This window comes from Ranitomeya variabilis, chromosome 1, assembly GCF_051348905.1.
Source record: "Ranitomeya variabilis isolate aRanVar5 chromosome 1, aRanVar5.hap1, whole genome shotgun sequence".
Taxonomy (NCBI): Eukaryota; Metazoa; Chordata; class Amphibia; order Anura; family Dendrobatidae; genus Ranitomeya; species Ranitomeya variabilis.
Genome location: NC_135232.1, coordinates 822,958,077 through 822,978,882, shown reverse-complemented (window position 1 = coordinate 822,978,882; position 20,806 = coordinate 822,958,077). Strand labels below are relative to the sequence as shown.

The window sequence follows — 20,806 nt, the reverse complement described above, 5'->3', positions numbered from 1 at the left end:
TCGGAGACCACCTGAGCGTGCACGGGAAAACCCGAGCAACGAGTATATTCACTCATCACTAGAGGAGACACCAGGAATAGGAGTACAAATAGCATAATTGCACAGAATGGATGCATGGGCTAGAATTTCTAGCTAAAACATTGATCAGTAACAGGTGGATGAGTAGTAGGTATAGGCCTGATACTCTGAGACACCTGACAGATTAAAGCAACACACATGAAGGAAACCCAACTTGGAATTCAAACATTTCCAAAAATTAGGTGCAGACACCTGCAAAAGTGGCGTCAACTGACCAACAGCAGACATCTGATAATGGCACAGATCACTCAGTCATGCGCCATGTCTGAGGTATCAGTGTCTGAGCCAGCATTTATAGTTTTTAATTTAAGTTTAAATTAAGATGAGGTGGGTAAGGGACTGTGTAAGCCTGCTTTCCTGGGAGCCCTGATACTTCATGCAACAGCTCAAACTGGATTTTTGCTCAGCCACACTCAGGTGCCACAAACTTCAGCTTTGTAGACTAATTTTGGTAGAAAAAATTAAGCATGCTAACAGAGGTAGTTGACTGATGATCAATTCACACACAGTATACATTTTATAATGGCTCAGCAGCAGTCATCCATGTGCCATGCATGAGGTATCAGAGTCTGGGCCAACATTTAGAGCTTTTAATTTAAGTTTAAATTAAGATGAGGTGGGTGAGGGACCAGTGTAAGCCTGCTGTGCTGGGAACCTTAGTACCTCATGCAACATCTCAAACTGCTTTTCTTCTCAGCCACACTCAAGTGGCATAAATATCAGCATTGTTGACTACTATTGTTATAAACATTTAAGCATAGTAACACAGGTAGTTGACTGAAAGTAAGTGCAGCCCTGCCGGTCTGGGAGCCCTACTGCTACAGACAATACACATGAGGGAAACCCTACTTGGATTCTCCACATTTCAAAAAAATTATTATCACACACCACTAAAATAGCATCAATTTCCACAGAGAATAGTATAATGGGTCCCATGAACCCGTAGAAGCGCAAGAGCGTGAAACGGCCGTCGTCCAGTCGTTCATTCCCCGCACCCCTCTCCTCACCAGCTGCCGCAGAAAATGTCTGTAATCTGCTAATCGCAAATAAAGGACAACACTTATACTGCACAGAAGGGTGAGTGCCACTTTTTCTTCTCTCATTTATTTCATAGTATAATGGGTCTCTTACACTCCTTCCACTACAGGCAACCCACCAGATGAAGGTTTCCGTCTTGATGAAGAGGTCCTATGTGACCTCGAAACACACTGACATTTAAACCTGCCTAATAAATGTATTAATCTCTACATCGTTGTTCCGATATCAGCAGCGCATGAGTGATACCTCCAGCCTACATTCCTTTATGCTTGGTCTAATTCCTGACCGGTATCCTTGCTGCAGCTGTTTTATATGCCCATTACACATTGCTTTTGAGCAACCAACCCAGGTGAGTGCATCCTTCTTTCTTGACACCCAGTTGTCATCAGATAAGACCCTATTGCACTTCATTGGTTCCCAGTTTTTCTCATCTTCCAAAAATTATTGTCACATATTACTAAAGTGGCATCAATTTCCACAGAGAATAAATAGTATAATGGGCCTCTGACACACTTTCAGGCAACCCACCAGATAGACACCCAACTTAGAGACTCTACAATTCCAAAAAATTGTTAGTGACATCAGCAGCAGCAACAGCACAGAAGCCACATCAGAGGTGTCACAGACTGCAATATTGCAAGAACAATGCAGCACATTAAAAACTGCACCATCGCATAGTTTGTCCAGTCTATGACTGGGGTGCAAAAGTCATTGGAGATCCATGACTTGCTCATCTTGATAAAAATTAGGTGGCTTATACTTTCAGAGGAGAGCCGGATGCGCTTATGCACCAGGACACCACCATCAGCGCTGAGCAGACACTCTGAGAGAACTCTGGCTGTCGGGCATGAAAAAAACTAAAAAGGCACTACAGCAAGCTAAGGTCACTCTTCCATTTTTGATGTCCAAAATGCAAAAGTGTCAAAATTCCCCCTGATGGTACTGATATTGAGCTTGAGATGCTCTTACACCATTCTTTCCAATCATTCACAATGTGTCAAACTTGTACTCTGGTGCATGGGCTAGTCTAAAAAATGTGTGAAACGACTCACAGAAATTGCTTCTGCCACTTACAGTGCTACTGCTGCTAATGTTGCTGAGTTGACAATTACTACTACTGTCTTGGGGAAAACCACTCTTAAGATTATCTACCAGCGTGTTTCAATACTACAGCATGTGCGTGTCCCCAAGAATATGCTAAAATTTACTCTTGTACTGTGGATGTAACTGAGCGGTAACCCAGTAGACCGCACTATTTCTAATCCTTACAAAATGGGCATCATGTTGCAGATAGTGCACAAAGAAAGGACTCTTTCTTGGCGCTTCCATGAGGTCCAAGTTCATGGTGAGTTGGTGGCAAGGTACCACTCAAGCTTGCTAGCTCCGTCCCATCCTGCCAAGCATGGACAAAAGAGAGGGGATTATTATCCTCTTCATCTCCTGACTGTTGCATGCCCATTACCACTTCCTCATCTGCCTACATTTGTTCCTCGGCTCCTGCACTTTCACTAACAGTTGGTCTGATACCATAAACCCCACTAGATAGTTGTAATCCACCCTTCCATGACACCTGCCTTTGTGAAGACAGTCAGGAACTTGGAGATATTGTTATCCATTTTGCATCCTTCTCAGCTTCCACCTCATCCTCTGGGACTAACATCTCCTAATGCAAACTATTCAACGTGTGCTCCAGCATGTAGATGACCAAAATAATGATGCTGATGAGGGCATCTTCAGTGTTAGCAATGTTAATAGCCATTTTGCAACTCTGCAGAAGGGTGCAGAAGTCGTTCATCTGTGCCCACTACGTAAGCCTGATTTGCACCATGCTTGTACTACGCTGGCCCCGACTATGCAAAAGGACATACTGCACCAGGGCTCATAGCTGTTGCCATATGTCAAAAATGGAATTCCACCATGACGGCACATCACATATCAAATAGTTAACCAGTAGGCAGAAAGACCTCTGTTGCGATGTAAGTCGATGACCTGCAGTATGCAAATGGCAGAAGTCAGCACACAGCGACCGGGCTTGCTGCAGCAGCACCTCCAGGCAAAGATATTGGTAGAGAAATTGCTGTACCACCAGATTGAGGATGTGAGCCATGCAAGACACGTGTGTGAGGTAGCCCAGGCAAAGGGCCGCCAGCAGGTTTTCACCATTATCATACATAGCCATCCCTGGCTCCAGATCCTGGTGCCTGCACCCCAATATTAACCCAAACAAATTTGATTAGGATACGAGGCCTGGTACCTACAAAACAATATTATCCCATTGATTAGGAAATGTGAAATCCTCCTGACTGCAACACAGTATTAGCCCAAACAATTTTGGTTAGGAAATGAGGCCTTGTGCCTGCACCTCAATATTAGCCCAAACAATTTTGATTAGTAAATGGGGCCCTGGTGCCTTCACCCTGATAGGATATTCAGGGAATATTAGCTCAAATAATTTTGATTAGGAAATGTGACCTTCTGACTGCAACACAGCATTAGCCAAATGGTTTTTGATTAGGAAATCTGGACTCCTGCCTGCACAACAATATTAGATTTATTTGTTAGATTTAATATTTATTTTTAAAAGGCCCCAGATCATAATAGGGAGCATTCAATTCACAGAAAATAACTTCATTGCAAATTGAATTTTCCAGTATAATCCACATGATTTGGCGAATTAGACCCTCGTCATATACGCTCATCTCTAGTCTCTATAATGTAATATTTACAGCACTGTCATGATCTCCATGGCCAGAGAACTAGCATAAGCCTCAATAGGAACAAGCTCTTGGAAGATGTAACTGTACTGACCATGAACTAAACCTACCGCATCATCTAGAAGTAGCCAGGTAGCATGTCCTACTTTTTATCCCTATATGCCCAGCGCCGGCCGGAGAACTAAATAATGCTAGCAGAGGGAAATATAAGACCTGACTCACCTCTAGAGAAATGCCCAAAAAGGAGACAGAAGCCCCCCACATATATTGGCGGTGATATGAGATGAAACAACAAACGCAGCAGGAAAATAGTTTTAGCAAATTTGAGGTCCGCTTTCTAGATAGCAGAAGACAGAAAGCATACTTTCATGGTCAGTAGAAAACCCTAACAAAACACATCCAGAAATTACTTTAGGACTCTGGCATTAACTCATAATACCAGAGTGGCAATTCCTGATCAACAAGAGCTTTCCAGACACAGTAACGAAACTGCAGCTGTGAACTGGAACCAAAATACAAAAACAAAACATGGACGAATGTCCAACTTATCTAGTAGATGTCTGGGAGCAGGAACAAGCACAGAGAGGCTTCTGATAACATTGTTGACCGGCAAGCATCTAACAGAGAAGCCAGGTTATATAGCGACACCCAGATCTAATCAGAACAGGTGAACAGGGAAGATGATGTCACAAGTTCAATTCCACCAGTAGCCACCGGGGGAGCCCAGAATCCAAATTCACAACAGTACCCCCCCCTCAAGGAGGGGGCACCGAACCCTCACCAGAACCACCAGGGCGATCAGGATGGGCCCTATGAAAGGCACGAACCAGATCAGAGGCATGAACATCAGATGCAGTGACCCAAGAATTATCCTCCTGGCCGTATCCCTTCCACTTGACCAGATACTGGAGTCTCCGTCTGGAAACACGGGAGTCTAGGATTTTTTCCACAACGTACTCCAACTCACCCTCAACCAACACCGGAGCAGGAGGCTCAACGGAAGGCACAACCGGTGCCTCATACCTGCGCAATAACGACCGATGAAAAACGTTATGAATAGAAAAGGATGCAGGGAGGTCCAAACGGAAGGAAACAGGGTTAAGAATCTCCAATATTTTATACGGACCGATGAACCGAGGCTTAAACTTAGGAGATGAGACCCTCATAGGGACAAAACGAGAAGACAACCACACCAAATCTCCAACACAAAGCCGAGGACCAACACGACGGTGACGGTTGGCAAAAAGCTGAGTCTTCTCCTGGGACAACTTTAAATTGTCCATCACCTGCCCCCAGATATGATGCAATCTCTCCACCACCGCATCCACTCCAGGACAATCCGAGGATTCCATCTGACCGGAGGAAAATCGAGGGTGGAACCCCGAATTACAGAAAAACGGGGACACCAAAGTGGCAGAGCTGGCCCGATTATTGAGGGCGAACTCCGCCAATGGCAAAAAAGCAACCCAATCATCCTGGTCAGCAGACACAAAACACCTCAGATATGTCTCCAGGGTCTGATTAGTCCGCTCGGTCTGGCCATTAGTCTGAGGGTGAAAAGCAGACGAAAAAGACAAATCTATGCCCATCCTAGCACAGAATGCCCGCCAAAATCTAGACACAAATTGGGTTCCTCTGTCAGAAACGATATTCTCAGGAATACCATGCAAACGAACAACATTTTGAAAAAACAGGGGCACCAACTCGGAAGAAGAAGGCAATTTGGGCAGGGGAACCAAATGGACCATCTTAGAAAAACGGTCACACACCACCCAGATGACAGACATCTTCTGAGAAACAGGCAGATCTGAAATAAAATCCATCGAGATGTGTGTCCAAGGCCTCTTAGGAATAGGCAAGGGCAACAATAATCCACTAGCCCGAGAACAACAAGGCTTGGCCCGAGCACAAACGTCACAAGACTGCACAAAGCCTCGCACATCTCGTGACAGGGAAGGCCACCAGAAGGATCTTGCCACCAAATCCCTGGTACCAAAAATTCCAGGATGACCTGCCAATGCAGAAGAATGTACCTCAGAGATGACTCTACTGGTCCAATCATCAGGAACAAACAACCTATCAGGCGGACAACGATCCGGTCTATCCGCCTGAAACTCCTGCAAGGCCCGCCGCAGGTCTGGAGAAACGGCTGACAAGATAACTCCCTCCTTAAGAATACCTGTGGGGTCAGAGTTGCCGGGTGAATCAGGCTCAAAACTCCTAGAAAGGGCATCCGCCTTAACATTCTTAGAACCCGGTAGGTACGATACCACAAAATTAAACCGAGAGAAAAATAATGACCAGCGCGCCTGTCTAGGATTCAGGCGCCTGGCGGTCTCAAGATAGATCAAATTTTTGTGGTCAGTCAATACCACCACCTGATGTCTGGCCCCCTCGAGCCAATGGCGCCACTCCTCAAACGCCCACTTCATGGCCAAAAGCTCCCGATTCCCAACATCATAATTCCGCTCAGCGGGCGAAAATTTACGGGAAAAGAAGGCACAAGGCCTCATCACGGCGCAGTCAGAACTTTTCTGCGACAACACTGCCCCAGCCCCGATCTCAGAAGCGTCGACCTCAACCTGAAAAGGAAGAGTCACATCAGGCTGACGCAACACAGGGGCAGAAGAAAAACGGCACTTAAGCTCCTGAAAGGCCTCCACAGCATCAGGGGACCAATTAGCAACATCAGCACCCTGTCTAGTCAAATCGGTCAATGGCTTAACGACATCCGAAAAACCAGAAATAAATCGACGATAAAAGTTGGCAAAGCCCAAAAATTTCTGAAGACTTTTAAGAGAAGAGGGCTGCGTCCAATCACAAATAGCTTGAACCTTGACAGGATCCATCTCAATGGAAGAGGGAGAAAAAATATATCCCAAAAAGGAAATTCTCTGAACCCCAAAAACGCACTTAGAACCCTTGACACACAGAGAATTAGACCGCAAAACCTGAAAAACCCTCTTAACTTGCCGGACATGAGAGTCCCAATCATCCGAAAAAATCAGAATATCATCCAGATACACTATCATAAATTTATCCAAAAAATCGCGGAAAATATCATGCATAAAGGACTGGAAGACTGAAGGGGCATTAGAAAGACCAAAAGGCATCACCAAATACTCAAAGTGGCCCTCGGGCGTATTAAATGCGGTTTTCCACTCATCCCCCTGCCTGATCCGCACCAAATTATACGCCCCACGGAGATCAATCTTAGAGAACCACTTGGCCCCCTTCATGCGAGCAAACAAATCAGTCAGCAACGGCAATGGGTATTGATATTTAACCGTGATTTTATTCAAAAGCCGATAATCAATACATGGTCTCAAAGAGCCGTCTTTTTTTGACACAAAGAAAAAACCGGCTCCTAAGGGAGATGACGATGGACGAATATGTCCCTTTTCCAAGGACTCCTTTATATATTCTCGCATAGCAGTATGTTCAGGCACAGACAGATTAAATAAACGACCCTTTGGGTATTTACTACCCGGAATTAAATCTATAGCACAATCGCACTCACGGTGCGGAGGTAGCGAACCCAGCTTGGGTTCTTCAAAGACGTCACGATAATCAGACAGGAACTCAGGGATTTCAGAGGGAATAGATGATGAAATGGACACCAAAGGTACGTCCCCATGAGTCCCCTTACATCCCCAGCTCAACACAGACATAGCTCTCCAGTCAAGGACTGGGTTGTGAGACTGCAGCCATGGCAATCCTAGCACCAAATCATCATGTAGATTATACAGCACCAGAAAACGAATAGTCTCCTGGTGATCCGGATTAATACACATAGTCACTTGTGTCCAGTATTGTGGTTTATTATTAGCCAATGGGGTGGAGTCAATCCCCTTCAGAGGAATAAGAGTCTCCAAAGGCTCTAAATCATACCCACAACGATTGGCAAAGGACCAATCCATAAGACTCAAAGCGGCGCCAGAGTCGATATAGGCGTCCGTAGTAATAGATGACAAAGAGCAAATCAGGGTCACAGACAAAATAAATTTAGACTGTAAAGTGCCAATGGAAACAGATTTATCAAGCTTTTTAGTACGCTTAGAGCATGCTGATATAACATGAGTAGAATCCCCACAATAGAAACACAACCCATTTTTCCGTCTAAAATTCTGCCGCTCGCTTCTGGACAGAATTCTATCACACTGCATGTTTTCTGGCGTCTTCTCAGTGGACACCGCCAGATGGTGCACTGGTTTGCGCTCCCGCAGACGCCTATCGATCTGAATGGCCATTGTCATGGACTCATTCAGACTTGCAGGCACAGGGAACCCCACCATAACATCCTTAATGGCATCAGAAAGACCCTCTCTGAAAGTAGCCGCCAAGGCACACTCATTCCACTGAGTAAGCACAGACCATTTACGGAATCTTTGGCAGTAAATTTCAGCTTCATCTTGCCCCTGCGATAGGGACATCAAAGTTTTTTCTGCCTGAAGTTCCAAATGAGGTTCCTCATAAAGCAAGCCCAAGGCCAGAAAAAACGCATCCACATTGCGCAACGCAGGATCCCCTGGTGCCAATGCAAAAGCCCAATCTTGAGGGTCGCCGCGGAGCAAGGAAATCACAATCCCAACCTGCTGTGCAGGGTCTCCAGCAGAACGAGATTTCAGGGACAAAAATAACTTACAATTATTTCTAAAATTCTGAAAGCTAGATCTATTCCCTGAGAAGAATTCCGGCAAAGGAATTCTCGGCTCTGATACCGGAGCATGAACAACAAAATCTTGCAAACTTTGTACTTTCGTGGCGAGATTATTCAAACCTGCAGTTACACTCTGTAGATCCATTATAGACAGGTGAACATAGAGCCATTCAAAGATTAGAAGGAGAGAGAAAAAAAAGAAAGACTGCAGCATAGACAGACTGGCAAGTGATCCAATTAAGAGCACACTAACTACTAGAGAAAAAAAAAAAAAAAAAAAAAACTCTCAGCAGACTTCTTATTTCTCTCCTTTCTCAGCCAAGGATTTTAACCCTTTAGTGGGCCGGTCAAACTGTCATGATCTCCATGGCCAGAGAACTAGCATAAGCCTCAATAGGAACAAGCTCTTGGAAGATGTAACTGTACTGACCATGAACTAAACCTACCGCATCATCTAGAAGTAGCCAGGTAGCATGTCCTACTTTTTATCCCTATATGCCCAGCGCCGGCCGGAGAACTAAATAATGCTAGCAGAGGGAAATATAAGACCTGACTCACCTCTAGAGAAATGCCCAAAAAGGAGACAGAAGCCCCCCACATATATTGGCGGTGATATGAGATGAAACAACAAACGCAGCAGGAAAATAGTTTTAGCAAATTTGAGGTCCGCTTTCTAGATAGCAGAAGACAGAAAGCATACTTTCATGGTCAGTAGAAAACCCTAACAAAACACATCCAGAAATTACTTTAGGACTCTGGCATTAACTCATAATACCAGAGTGGCAATTCCTGATCAACAAGAGCTTTCCAGACACAGTAACGAAACTGCAGCTGTGAACTGGAACCAAAATACAAAAACAAAACATGGACGAATGTCCAACTTATCTAGTAGATGTCTGGGAGCAGGAACAAGCACAGAGAGGCTTCTGATAACATTGTTGACCGGCAAGCATCTAACAGAGAAGCCAGGTTATATAGCGACACCCAGATCTAATCAGAACAGGTGAACAGGGAAGATGATGTCACAAGTTCAATTCCACCAGTAGCCACCGGGGGAGCCCAGAATCCAAATTCACAACACAGCACCCTTTTTCAAATGAGTATGTGTTTTTTCTAATTATAAAAGTTCTATTTTCTATTTTCCTTTTTGTGCAGTTTTTTTTCCTTTCTTTGATAACTGCATTATATTATAAATTATACCAAACATATCTGTATACATTGTGCAAGGGTGAAATTCAGGTAAAGCAGTACACACATAAAATATGGTGCAGCTAAGATTTTGAATTAGGCCCTTATTGACAAGTAATGGGGTAATTCACTGTAAGCCCTTCCAGGATTGAACATTACCATGACACAGCTGCTCAGGCTCGCGGTGTCTTATGTAATAGACTTCACTGGTAAATTTCACTCTAATGGAGCAATTCAACTTTATGAGCTAGTAAGTGAACTGGGAAACCCAAGATGATGAAAATAATTCTACCTCAGACAATACTGTAATACAAAAAATGGTGGTTTCTCTGATGACTGTTTTGCTGCTGAAAATATTTTCAAAGCAGACGTTCAACGATTATGACATTGTTAAAATCACTTTAGAGCACATGTCTTAGCAAAGGTGATAAAACTCTAAAATATAATTTTTTAAATGCTTGGCATTGTATATCTCATATTTCTCAACTGATTAATTATTGCACACTTCACAACGATACGAGATAAGGTATTTTATATTGGACTTTTATCTAGTGCCCCTTGCAACAGCCATGTTGACCCCTTTGCTCTATACTGGAGATTTATTTCATGATACTCTGAAGATTGCTACATCAATCCTAACCCTAGAGAAAATAAGTCGTTAAATAAGATTATAGGATGAAAAAGGTTTTCTTTTATTTTGATCATCTTTTTAGCATCTATTTTTGAGTATTGCTTTTGTCAAAAAAGCAAACAAAAAAAACAGAACAAAAAAACAACAAATTCAAATTACAGTATACACAAAGTATGCTTTCTTTTGGGTGTAATGTATGTCATAGTGTGACTTTTGGTATATGTTTTTATCTGAAGTGTCAGGAATACCTTTTTATCTTTTATCTTTTTATCCATGTATTTTTTAGACATGGATTGATTAAAATAAGCCATAAATGAGCCATGCTGAACTTTGAATACTTGTGCAGATGTAGTGTAGCCCACATCAGATATCTGTGGCAGCTGTGGAAAAAGTGTCTGCCTAATTTGGATTGTGAAGCAGCAATAGAGAGACATCCGATTATGCCCTCTTCTAGTCACTTGACCACTGCAGCCAATTACAAACTGTAGCGGTGCTGTGACTTCCAAAAAGGGCAAAGTTTTTGGAGTCAACAGCGGCTTGCACTGGATCTGGACCGTTTTCAGTTCATTATTTTTATTTAATGCATGCTTAAAAGATAACATTTTCTAATGTCAAACAACTGTAGGATTATATGCTACTGTCTAATAAAAAACACATTCATTAAGATTTACTCAATTTTTGCAATAGAAGTCAATAGCATAATTATTCAATTTTAAGAGTATATGTTTGCATACCTAAGAACAGTATGTATGGATTCATTTTCAGAACCTTTTATTATCATAATCAAATAATTTCTTACTATAAATTTATCTCTCTATTATTATCACAGATTTCTCTTTTAAATAAGGGTTATTACCATACTGTAAATGAATAAAAGAAAAGGGTACTCATCTTCAAAACCTAGGAAATTCAAGAGGGTCTTATTTCATCAAGTTTTTTTTTCTTTTAGAATATACTCAGAGAGTGGAAAAAAACCTTTACTGCTATCTCTTACCATAACCCTTGTCTTTCCATATAACAGTCAGAGCTATGCAGTGAATTCAGAGCTTCTAGTTGAATTTAACAATGTGAAAAATTTGGAATTTATGTTCATGCAATTGATAAGGATAAACTATTAAAGACACATGAATAAAATGAATATATTTTCGAACTAGTGGTGTATTTACTATACACATTGATATTTCTTAATACTAAATATTGATAACAGCTTAAAGTAATGAATGATATTTTGACATAAATTGTATGAAATATTTGGATGCATTATATAAAAAAAAGTACCTTATAATTCCATGGTATTGACTATGATAGATCGAAACATATGGACTATACTTCTAGTCTGGAATAGTTTTAACTATGCAACTATTCAGAAAAAAAATATATATAGTTGAAATTTCACACTTTTGCTATATCATGGTCTGGAACACTAAGGCCTGAATTCAATAAGTTTGATGTGACAAACATCATCCTTGATGAAGGGACACGTTGAAGTCAGAAGTTCCTGATTTTTTAAGAAATGCACAAGCCTCTTAATAAATCAAGAGAGTGGGATGAGAGATATGTACCTCTGTGAGCCTCATCACAATCTTACTCCAGTCAGGGATGAAAGTAAGATTTCTGGTGAAAGGTGTGCATAACTCATCACAAATTAGACGACCTTAGGCTTCACACTCGTTTCCAACCCCGTCTAACTCAAGCACTCGTCATTTTGATGGGTCTGGAACAACCAGTGTGAAAACACCAAAAATGTCAACATTTTTGTACATTATTTTTTTCACTTATCAAAGCAATTTACCCAAGAACTGTAATTGCTTTGATGAAACGGTCTAAATTTTGAAGTCACATGGTCAGTAAATTGCAGACACACATACAGCAGCAAGAGTCAGTTTCCTATTAGTGTCAGTAGTTCCCAGTCAGTTTAAAAAAAAACGCAAAAGAAGTGTCATGGAAATCAGATACATACTAGGAGAATTGTGTCTATGCCAATTCTCTGGATCATCCAGAGCATTAGACATTTCTAAGGCAATTAGATGAAAGTAAACAAACCAGACAGTTTTGGCGTGATAAGCCAACCATTTAATGTGTACGAGGGCCTTCCCAATTCTTCACAGGCAGATAATGTTGGTGGTAATAAGGATGGGTGATTTTAATTTAATTGTTTGACCTTTTTGTTCTTCAGGCAGATGGTGTGGTCAGTTGAGTCAAGCATTGGCTTACTCTGCTCTCCCCTTAGTATACACATAAGTGCTGAACCAAGCTGAGCATTTATATATATGGATGAGTTGGGGAACATATCTGTCAACCGAACAGTATCTAAGATGTGTAGGCAACTTTGTAAGCCACTTCTTACTCTGGTAAACTATCTTGCTGTCAGTTAAATTCCTTTATTACCACTATATACTCAAATGCAACATGCAAAGAGAGGGTAGCCAAAAAGTTAAATCTTATTAAAATCGAACATTTGAAAGGAACCTTTTGGCTCAATTGTACATACATCCACCATATTTCTACAATGTAGGTAGGAGTTTGTTCTGTATATGACCTTACCAATATTTTGCAATGTAAAATATTGGCAGGCAGACATTAAAACAAAGGCTTGGCCTTAGCACAATTGCAGATTTACACAGGAAATCCAAGACAATGTCAAAGATGAATTAAACCTTGCAAATATATTGGAAGTAAGTTTCATCTGATATTCATCTGTTATGTAGGTATTTGTCATGCAGATTTTTTTCATTAATTCTTACTGATATTTACAGATTTTAAGAAGAGCCCCTGATGTGCCTAAACATTGAAACCCCCCACAAGTGACAACATTTTGGAACGTAGACCCCCTAAGAACCTTACCTAGATGTGTGGTGAGCACTTTGACCCACCAAGTGCTTCACAGACGTTTATAATGCAGAGCCGTAAAAATAAAAAATCATATTTTTTCACAAAAATGATCTTTTCGCCCCCAATTATTTATTTTCCCAAGGGTAAGAGAAGACATTGGACCACAAAAGTTGTTGTGCAATTTGTCCTGAGTATGCCAATACCCCATATGTGGGGGTAAACCACTGTTTGGGCACATGGCAGAGCTCGGAAGGGAAGGAGCGCCATTTGACTTTTCAATGCAAAATTAACTGGAATTAAGATGGGACGCCATGTTGCGTTTGGAGAGCCCCTGATGTGCCTAAACATTGAAACCCCCCACAAGTGACACCATTTTGGAAAGTAGGCCCCGTAAGGAACTTATCTAGATGTGTGGTGAGCACTTTGACCCACCAAGTGCTTCACAGAAGTTTATAATGGAGAGCCGTAAAAATAAAAAATCATATTTTTTTACAAAAATGATCTTTTCGCCCCCAATTTTTTATTTTCCCAAGGGTAAGAGAAGAAATTGGACCGCAAAAGTTGTTGTGCAATTTGTCCTGAGTATGCTGATACCCAATATTTGGGGGGAAATGACTGTTTGGGCACATGGCAGAGCTCGGAAGGGAAGGAGCGTCATTTGACTTTTCAATGCAAAATTGACTGGAATTGAGATGGGACACCATGTTGTGTTTGGAGAGCCCCTGATGTGCCTAAACATTAAAACCCCCCACAAGTGACCCATATTGGAAACTAGACCTCCCAAGGAACTTATCTAGATGTGTGGTGAGCACTTTGACCCACCAAGTGCTTCACAGAAGTTTATAATGGAGAGCCGTAAAAATAAAAAATCATATTTTTTTACAAAAATGATCTTTTCGCCCCCAATTTTTTATTTTCCCAAGGGTAAGAGAAGAAATTGGACCGCAAAAGTTGTTGTGCAATTTGTCCTGAGTATGCTGATACCCAATATTTGGGGGGAAATGACTGTTTGGGCACATGGCAGAGCTCGGAAGGGAAGGAGCGTCATTTGACTTTTCAATGCAAAATTGACTGGAATTGAGATGGGACACCATGTCGCGTTTGGAGAGCCCCTGATGTGCCTAAACATTAAAACCCCCCACAAGTGACCCATATTCCTCCCAAGGAACTTATCTAGATGTGTTGTGAGAACTTTGAACCCCCAAGTGTTTCACTACAGTTTATAACGCAGAGCCGTGAAAAAAAAACAATTTCCACAAAAATTATTTTTTAGCCCCCAGTTTTGTATTTTCACAAGGGTAACAGGAGAAAATGGACCTCAAAAGTTGTTGTCCAATTTGTGCTGAGTACGCTGATACCCCATATGTGGGGGGAACCACTGTTTGGGCGCATGGCAGAGCTCGGAAGGGAAGGAGCGCCATTTGGAATGCAGACTTAGATGGATTGGTCTGCAGGTCTCACGTTGAATTTGCAGAGCCCCTGATGTACCCAAACAGTAGAAAACCCCATAAGTGACCCCATATTGGAAACTAGACCTCCCAAGGAACTTATTTAGATGTGTTGTGAGAACTTTGAACCCCCAAGTGTTTCACTACAGTTTACAACGCAGAGCCGTGAAAATAAAAAATCTTTTTTTCCCACAAAAATGATTTTTAGCCCCCTAAATTTTTATTTTCCCAAGGGTAACAAGAGAACTTGGACCACAAAAGTTGTCCAATTTGTCCTGAGTATGCTGATACCCCATATGTTTGGGTAAACCCCTGTTTGGGCGCACGGGAGAGCTTGGAAGGGAAGGAGCACTGTTTTACTTTTTCAACGCAGAATTGGCTGGAATTGAGATCGGACGCCATGTCGCGTTTGGAGAGCCTCTGATGTGCCTAAACAGTGGAAACTCCCCAATTCTAACTGAAACCCTAATCCAAACACACCCCTAAACCTAATCCCAATGGTAACCCTAACCACACCCCTAACCCTGACACACCCATAACTCTAATCCCAACCCTAATCCCAACCGTAAATGTAATCCAAACCCTAACCCTATTTTTAGCCCCAACCCTAACCCTAACTTTAGCCCTAATCCTAGTTTAGCCCCAACCCTAACTTTAGCCCCAACCCTAGCCCCAAACCTAACCCTAGCCCTAACCTTAACCCTAGCTCTAACCCTAACCCTAGCTCTAACCCTAACCCTAATCCTAGCCCTTACCTTAACCCTAGCTGTAACCCTAGCCCTAACCCTAGCCCTAACCCTAACCCTAGCCCTAACCCTAACCCTAACCCTAATGGGAAAATGGAAATAAATACATTTTTTTATTTTATTATTTTTCCCTAACTAAGGGGGTGATGAAGGGGGGTTTGATTTACTTTTATAGCGTTTTTTATAGCGTATTTTTATGATAGGCAGCTGTCACACACTAAAAGACACATTTTGAGACCTATAATTTTTCCATATTTTGGTCCACAGAGTCATTTGAGGTCTTGTTTTTTGTGGGATGAGTTGAAATTTTTTTTTTATTTAGGATTTTTTTTTTACGCATGTGGAAATTTTTTTTTTTACTGTTTTACTTTGTCCCAGTGGGGACATCACAGATCGCTGATCTGACAGTTTGCACAGTACTCTGTCAGATCACCGATCTGACTTACAGCGCTGCAGGCTTACCAGCGCCTGCTGTGAGAAGGCGCTTGGTAAGCCACCTCCCTGCAGGACCCGGATTCAGCCCCGCGGCAATTTTGGATCCAGGGCCTGCAGGGAGAGGAGGTAAAAGACACTCGGAGCAACGCGATCACATCATGTTGCTCTGAGGGTCTCAGGGAAGCCCGCAGGGAGCCCCCTCCCTGCGCGATGCTTCCCTATACCACCGTAACACTGCGATCATGTTTGATCGCAGTGTGCCGGGGGTTAATGTGCCGGGGGCGGTCCATGACCGCTCCTGGCACATAGTGCTGGATGTCAGCTGTGATAGTCAGCTGACACCCGGCCGCGATCGGCCGCGCTCACCCCGTGAGCGCGGGCGATCGCTTATGATGTACTATCCCGTCACTGGGAATTAAGTCCCAGGTCACCTTGATGGGATAGTACATCATATGGGATTAAGGGGTTAAAGAAGCACTCATATCTAAATGTTTATCATTTTAATATATTGCACTCATCATTTTATATAGCACTGTGTACTTACAATTGCTCATTTTGCCTTACTACTCAGCTGATTCTTCTGTGTTTCATTAGGTCTACGATATCACATGATTTATAACTCACTAGCTATATCCTTCTAAGCTCTATGTAGAAACAGGAGGTCAATTTTCTCTGCATGACTCATCAGTCACTGCAAAAACTCCCTGGGGGGAGGAGTAGCTGGGTCAGGAGTTGAAGAAGGGAATGATACAGCAGGAACAAGATACTTCCTGTTTCTACAAAGAGAAGAATATGCTGGGTAGAAAGACAAATTGAGCAATTATAAGTACACATAACTATATAATATGATGATTGCAACACATTAAGAGTATACAATTTTTGATGGGAGTGTTTCTTTCATCTCATATTTTAGATGTGGTCTATTAAGTGATTTATTAGGGGGGGTTAATAATATATTTGCATCACAGGATTTTATCTCTTTGTTATACACCCTAAAGTCTTGATTGCTTTTTCTGCTGCTGCTTGATATTGAGTACTGCTGCTCAGCTTACTTGTAACCAGACTACCCAAGTTCTCCTGTTTGAGAAACTGGATAAACCTCTTACATCTTATAAGCTGGCAATGTATCGCAAGTAGTGTTGAGCATTCCGATACCGCAAGTATCGGGTATCGGCCGATACTTGCGGTATCGGAATTCCGATACCGAGATCCGATACTTTTGTGGTATCGGGAATCGGAATCAGAAGTTCCCAGTGTATGGTTCCCAGGGTCTGAAGGAGAGGAAACTCTCCTTCAGGCCCTGGGATCCATATCCATGTAAAAAATAAAGAATTAAAATAAAAAATAGGGATATACTCACCCTCTGACGCGCCCTGGTAGTAACCGGCAGTCTGCTTTGCTTAAAATGAGCACGTTCAGCACCTTCCATGACGTCACGGTTTCTGATTGGTCGCGTGCCGCTCATGTGACTGCCACGCGACCAATCACAAGCCGTGACGTCATTCTCAGGTCCTAAATTCCTAATTCTAGGAATTTAGGACCTGAGAATGACGTAACGGCTTGTGATTGGTCGCCTGGCTTTCACATGAGCGGCACGCGACCAATCAGAAGCCGTGACGTCATGGAAGGCCCTAAACGCGCTCATTTTAAGCAAAGAAGGCTGCCAGTTAACAGCGGTGAGGTGCAGGGGCCTCAGGAGAGGTGACTATATCAATATTTTTTATTTTAATTCTTTATTTTACACAGTAATATGGATCCCAGGGCCTGAAGGAGAGTTTCCTCTCCTTCAGACCCTGGGAACCATCAGGATACCTTCCGATACTTGGTGTCCCATTGACTTGTATTGGTATCGGGTATCAGTATCGGCGATATCCGATACTTTTCGGGTATTGGCCGATACTATCCGATACCGATACTTTAAAGTATCGGACGGTATCGCTCAACACTAATTGCAAGTCAACATGCACAGGACTGTAAATTATTTTTTAGGTGCGCAGGAAGGTGAACATATCATGTATACAATAGCAGTAAACCACAGAGTCTCAAAAGACAAGTTGAATTATAGACAGGTAATTATTTTAGACTCTTTTTGAGTTGCTTTTAGTACTGATAAAATCAGAAGGTGAATATTCATTACTAGTTTCATCAAAATAATTATAAAGTCCACAAGGAAGACGTTAAATATGTCAGATCACTGCTCTCAGGTCCATTACACTGCATTATCAAGCTGGACGTATTTTATTAGCATTACTGAATCAAAATAAATTCAAAATCAACAAGTGGATAGCTGAATCTGTCACCCTGATTAACCGACTTCTGCTGGAGCATATATAATTAATATCTGACCTGTTTACAAAGAGTGAAGTCGAGAATCATTGATCTGGAAGCAAATGTAATAAGCTTCTTAGTTCCATAAAATGTGACGTTACAGCAAAATGCACAATTAAATTGAGATTCACGCAGATGGTATTTTGTGTATTCTTCTCCTTATTCAGAAAACTCACCCTGGGCTGCAGTTTGTTATAAAAAAAAACATTTTTTACTCCCCATCCCCTGGTCCAGGGCTGAGTATCTGCCCCGGCTCTCGATATCTGATTTTGGCTGCAAAGCTGATTTCACATCAAGAGCACAGCAGCCAATCAGTAAGCTCAACGGATCTGTTTGTGTAGGTGGCAAGTCTTGCTCAAAGTCGCTGACCTCAATAATAGCTAATTGCCATGCTGTTGCGTGACGTCAGTGCTGCAGCCATTAAAAGACACCAGTAGCAGAAACTAAGTGGTAAATCTGGGGATGGTGAGTAGAGAACATCTTTTAATAACAAACTGTGCCCAGGGACTGGGATTTTCTAAAATATGACAAATCTCTTTAATGTAACATATTCTACATTTGGTAACTACTGGTTTAGCCTGTAAATGTGAAATTACATTCTCCTGCAATTTGTGCAATAGAGGTTATTACATACAGTGTAACCTCATGATATAACAACCTCTTTCAGAAACCCATCCCTTATTTACACCAAAATTTGTGAACCACATTTCAATTGTCTGTGCATATCTGCCATCTTCTTTTAGAGGTTTACCCTACCTGAAGACAATTTTTTGCAGCAATTTTTGAGTGTTCTTGGTATTTTGAGCTTATTATTATTTCAATTTGGAATAAATTCTTACCTTGACAAGTATTGTTCTTTTCCTCATAACCCTCTTTACACATACATTTTCCAATTGGAACCAGCCATTCTCCCTCAGCACTGCAGTGCATTTTTGGAGCTTCTTCTGTCACTGAATTGTTGACACACACTCCTGATACTTCCAAAAGTTGGGATGAATCCGCTCCAGTTATAGTATCTTGGAAAAGTGCTAAGTTACGTACTACTGAGGGACATTTCTTGTAGTACACACGGACAGAGACTAAGGCAATACATGCTCCTACATCTTGGAAGGCAAGATAGAAACCTTTCTTCGTCAATGGTCCAACATCTCTTACCTCTGTGTTTAGCTTCATGACTCTATCACCCAAGTCCAATTCTGTGAAGCTCTCATCAGCTGCAATAGTATCAATTTTAATATACTGATTTTCCCTTATATTCCTGCTGTCTTCTTCATTTGATTCAAAATAATATACATTGAATGTTTCTTTACAAGTACCAAGTCCTCCTGGAAGACTGTTGCAATCCCGGAGTGTAAATTTGAGCTCAATGAAGATTCTTGATGCTCCTTCATTTGAGATCCAACTTGTCAGGAGCCAGTTGTTCTGATTCTGTTCCATGACTTTGCATACTTGATATGTATGTATTGGAGCATAGTTCTCATCAACCTCACCAATTTCTTCCCACTGCAGGAAAAAAAAAATCCAAATTAGACATTACTTCACAAATAAGTATAAATGCATGTAAATTTTATTTATTATAGCAAAATGTGTAGGTCTTATATTTGAAGATGTATTATAATTACCATCAGTCAAATGGGCTTTATTCTTGCCATACACAAGACAGCTATTGCTTTTCAACTCCACCATAACTATGCATGCTGTGTCAAGCCTGCATATGCATTTCAATCACTAGAGGCTAATAAGCAACTGCCATACCCTTCTAGTTGCAGATTATCCTCCAAAGCAGCAAAACATTGGACATACCGACATCCAAGATGCTTGTGCACTCTTTTCTCTAACATTTTTTTTTAAAGGAAACAGGAAGCCCCCAGTGACATAAAATTATTGAACGGTCATTGGTCAGACATCCAAAATTTCTAAAAAGAAAGTATTATGTGTATATATATATATATATATATATATATATATATATATATATATATATATATGAAAGAAAAGAATAGCACCTGAAAAAATAGCAATAGGTGGGTGCAGGGCTTCAAAGGTACATACCAGTACTTATAGTAGACAAAATAAGGAAGAAGCGCAGCATTAATTTAGTGCAAAAAAGCTGTTTTAATGGCCATCTGTATGATGTTTCGGCACTGTGTGTGGGCCTTCTTCAAGTTTGCACTAAATTAATGGTGTGCTGCTTCCTTTTTTTGTCATTTATATGTATATATATATACTGTATATATTATATATATATAATTTTTATTTCTATAGCGCCAACATATTTCACATCACCGTATGATTCAGAGGGAACTTGTATAAAAAAGATGAGACATTACAGAGTAAAACATAGTTCAGCACATACCAAGAACAACAAGGGCCCATATTGCAAGCTTACAATCGATGAGGAAATAGGGGCAACACAAGAGTTAAAAATAAAAGTGCTTGCGATGTAAGGTCCAGCCATCGGTATAATAAATGTCATTCAAATAATGCTGCAATAACCAGTCATCAGCAAGTATGTATACAAGTACAGATAAAAAGTGCTATTGAATACATGGAAGGGAGAACAGGGAATAGTTAGATTATTGAAGTGATGGGCCAGTCTAAAGAAATGTGTTTTTAGGGCATGCTTAAAGCAATGGCTACTGGCAAGTAACCGGATCGCATGGGGTAGTACATTCTAGAAAACTGGTGCAGCATGACAAAAGTCTTGG

At 41.5% G+C, this 20,806-nt stretch overlaps 1 protein-coding gene across 6 annotated transcripts in view; it reads right to left on the bottom strand.

The window, feature by feature from the left end:
- The window catches only part of EPHA5 (EPH receptor A5), a 604,949-nt gene that overhangs the window by 408,886 nt on the left and 175,257 nt on the right, over window positions 1-20,806 (bottom strand). For all 6 annotated transcript variants that reach the window (XM_077275159.1, XM_077275141.1, XM_077275149.1 and 3 more), the window contains exon 3: window positions 18,938-19,601. In XM_077275159.1, coding sequence (XP_077131274.1) covers window positions 18,938-19,601 — 664 coding nt within the window. The remainder of the gene's footprint in view (window positions 1-18,937; window positions 19,602-20,806) is intronic.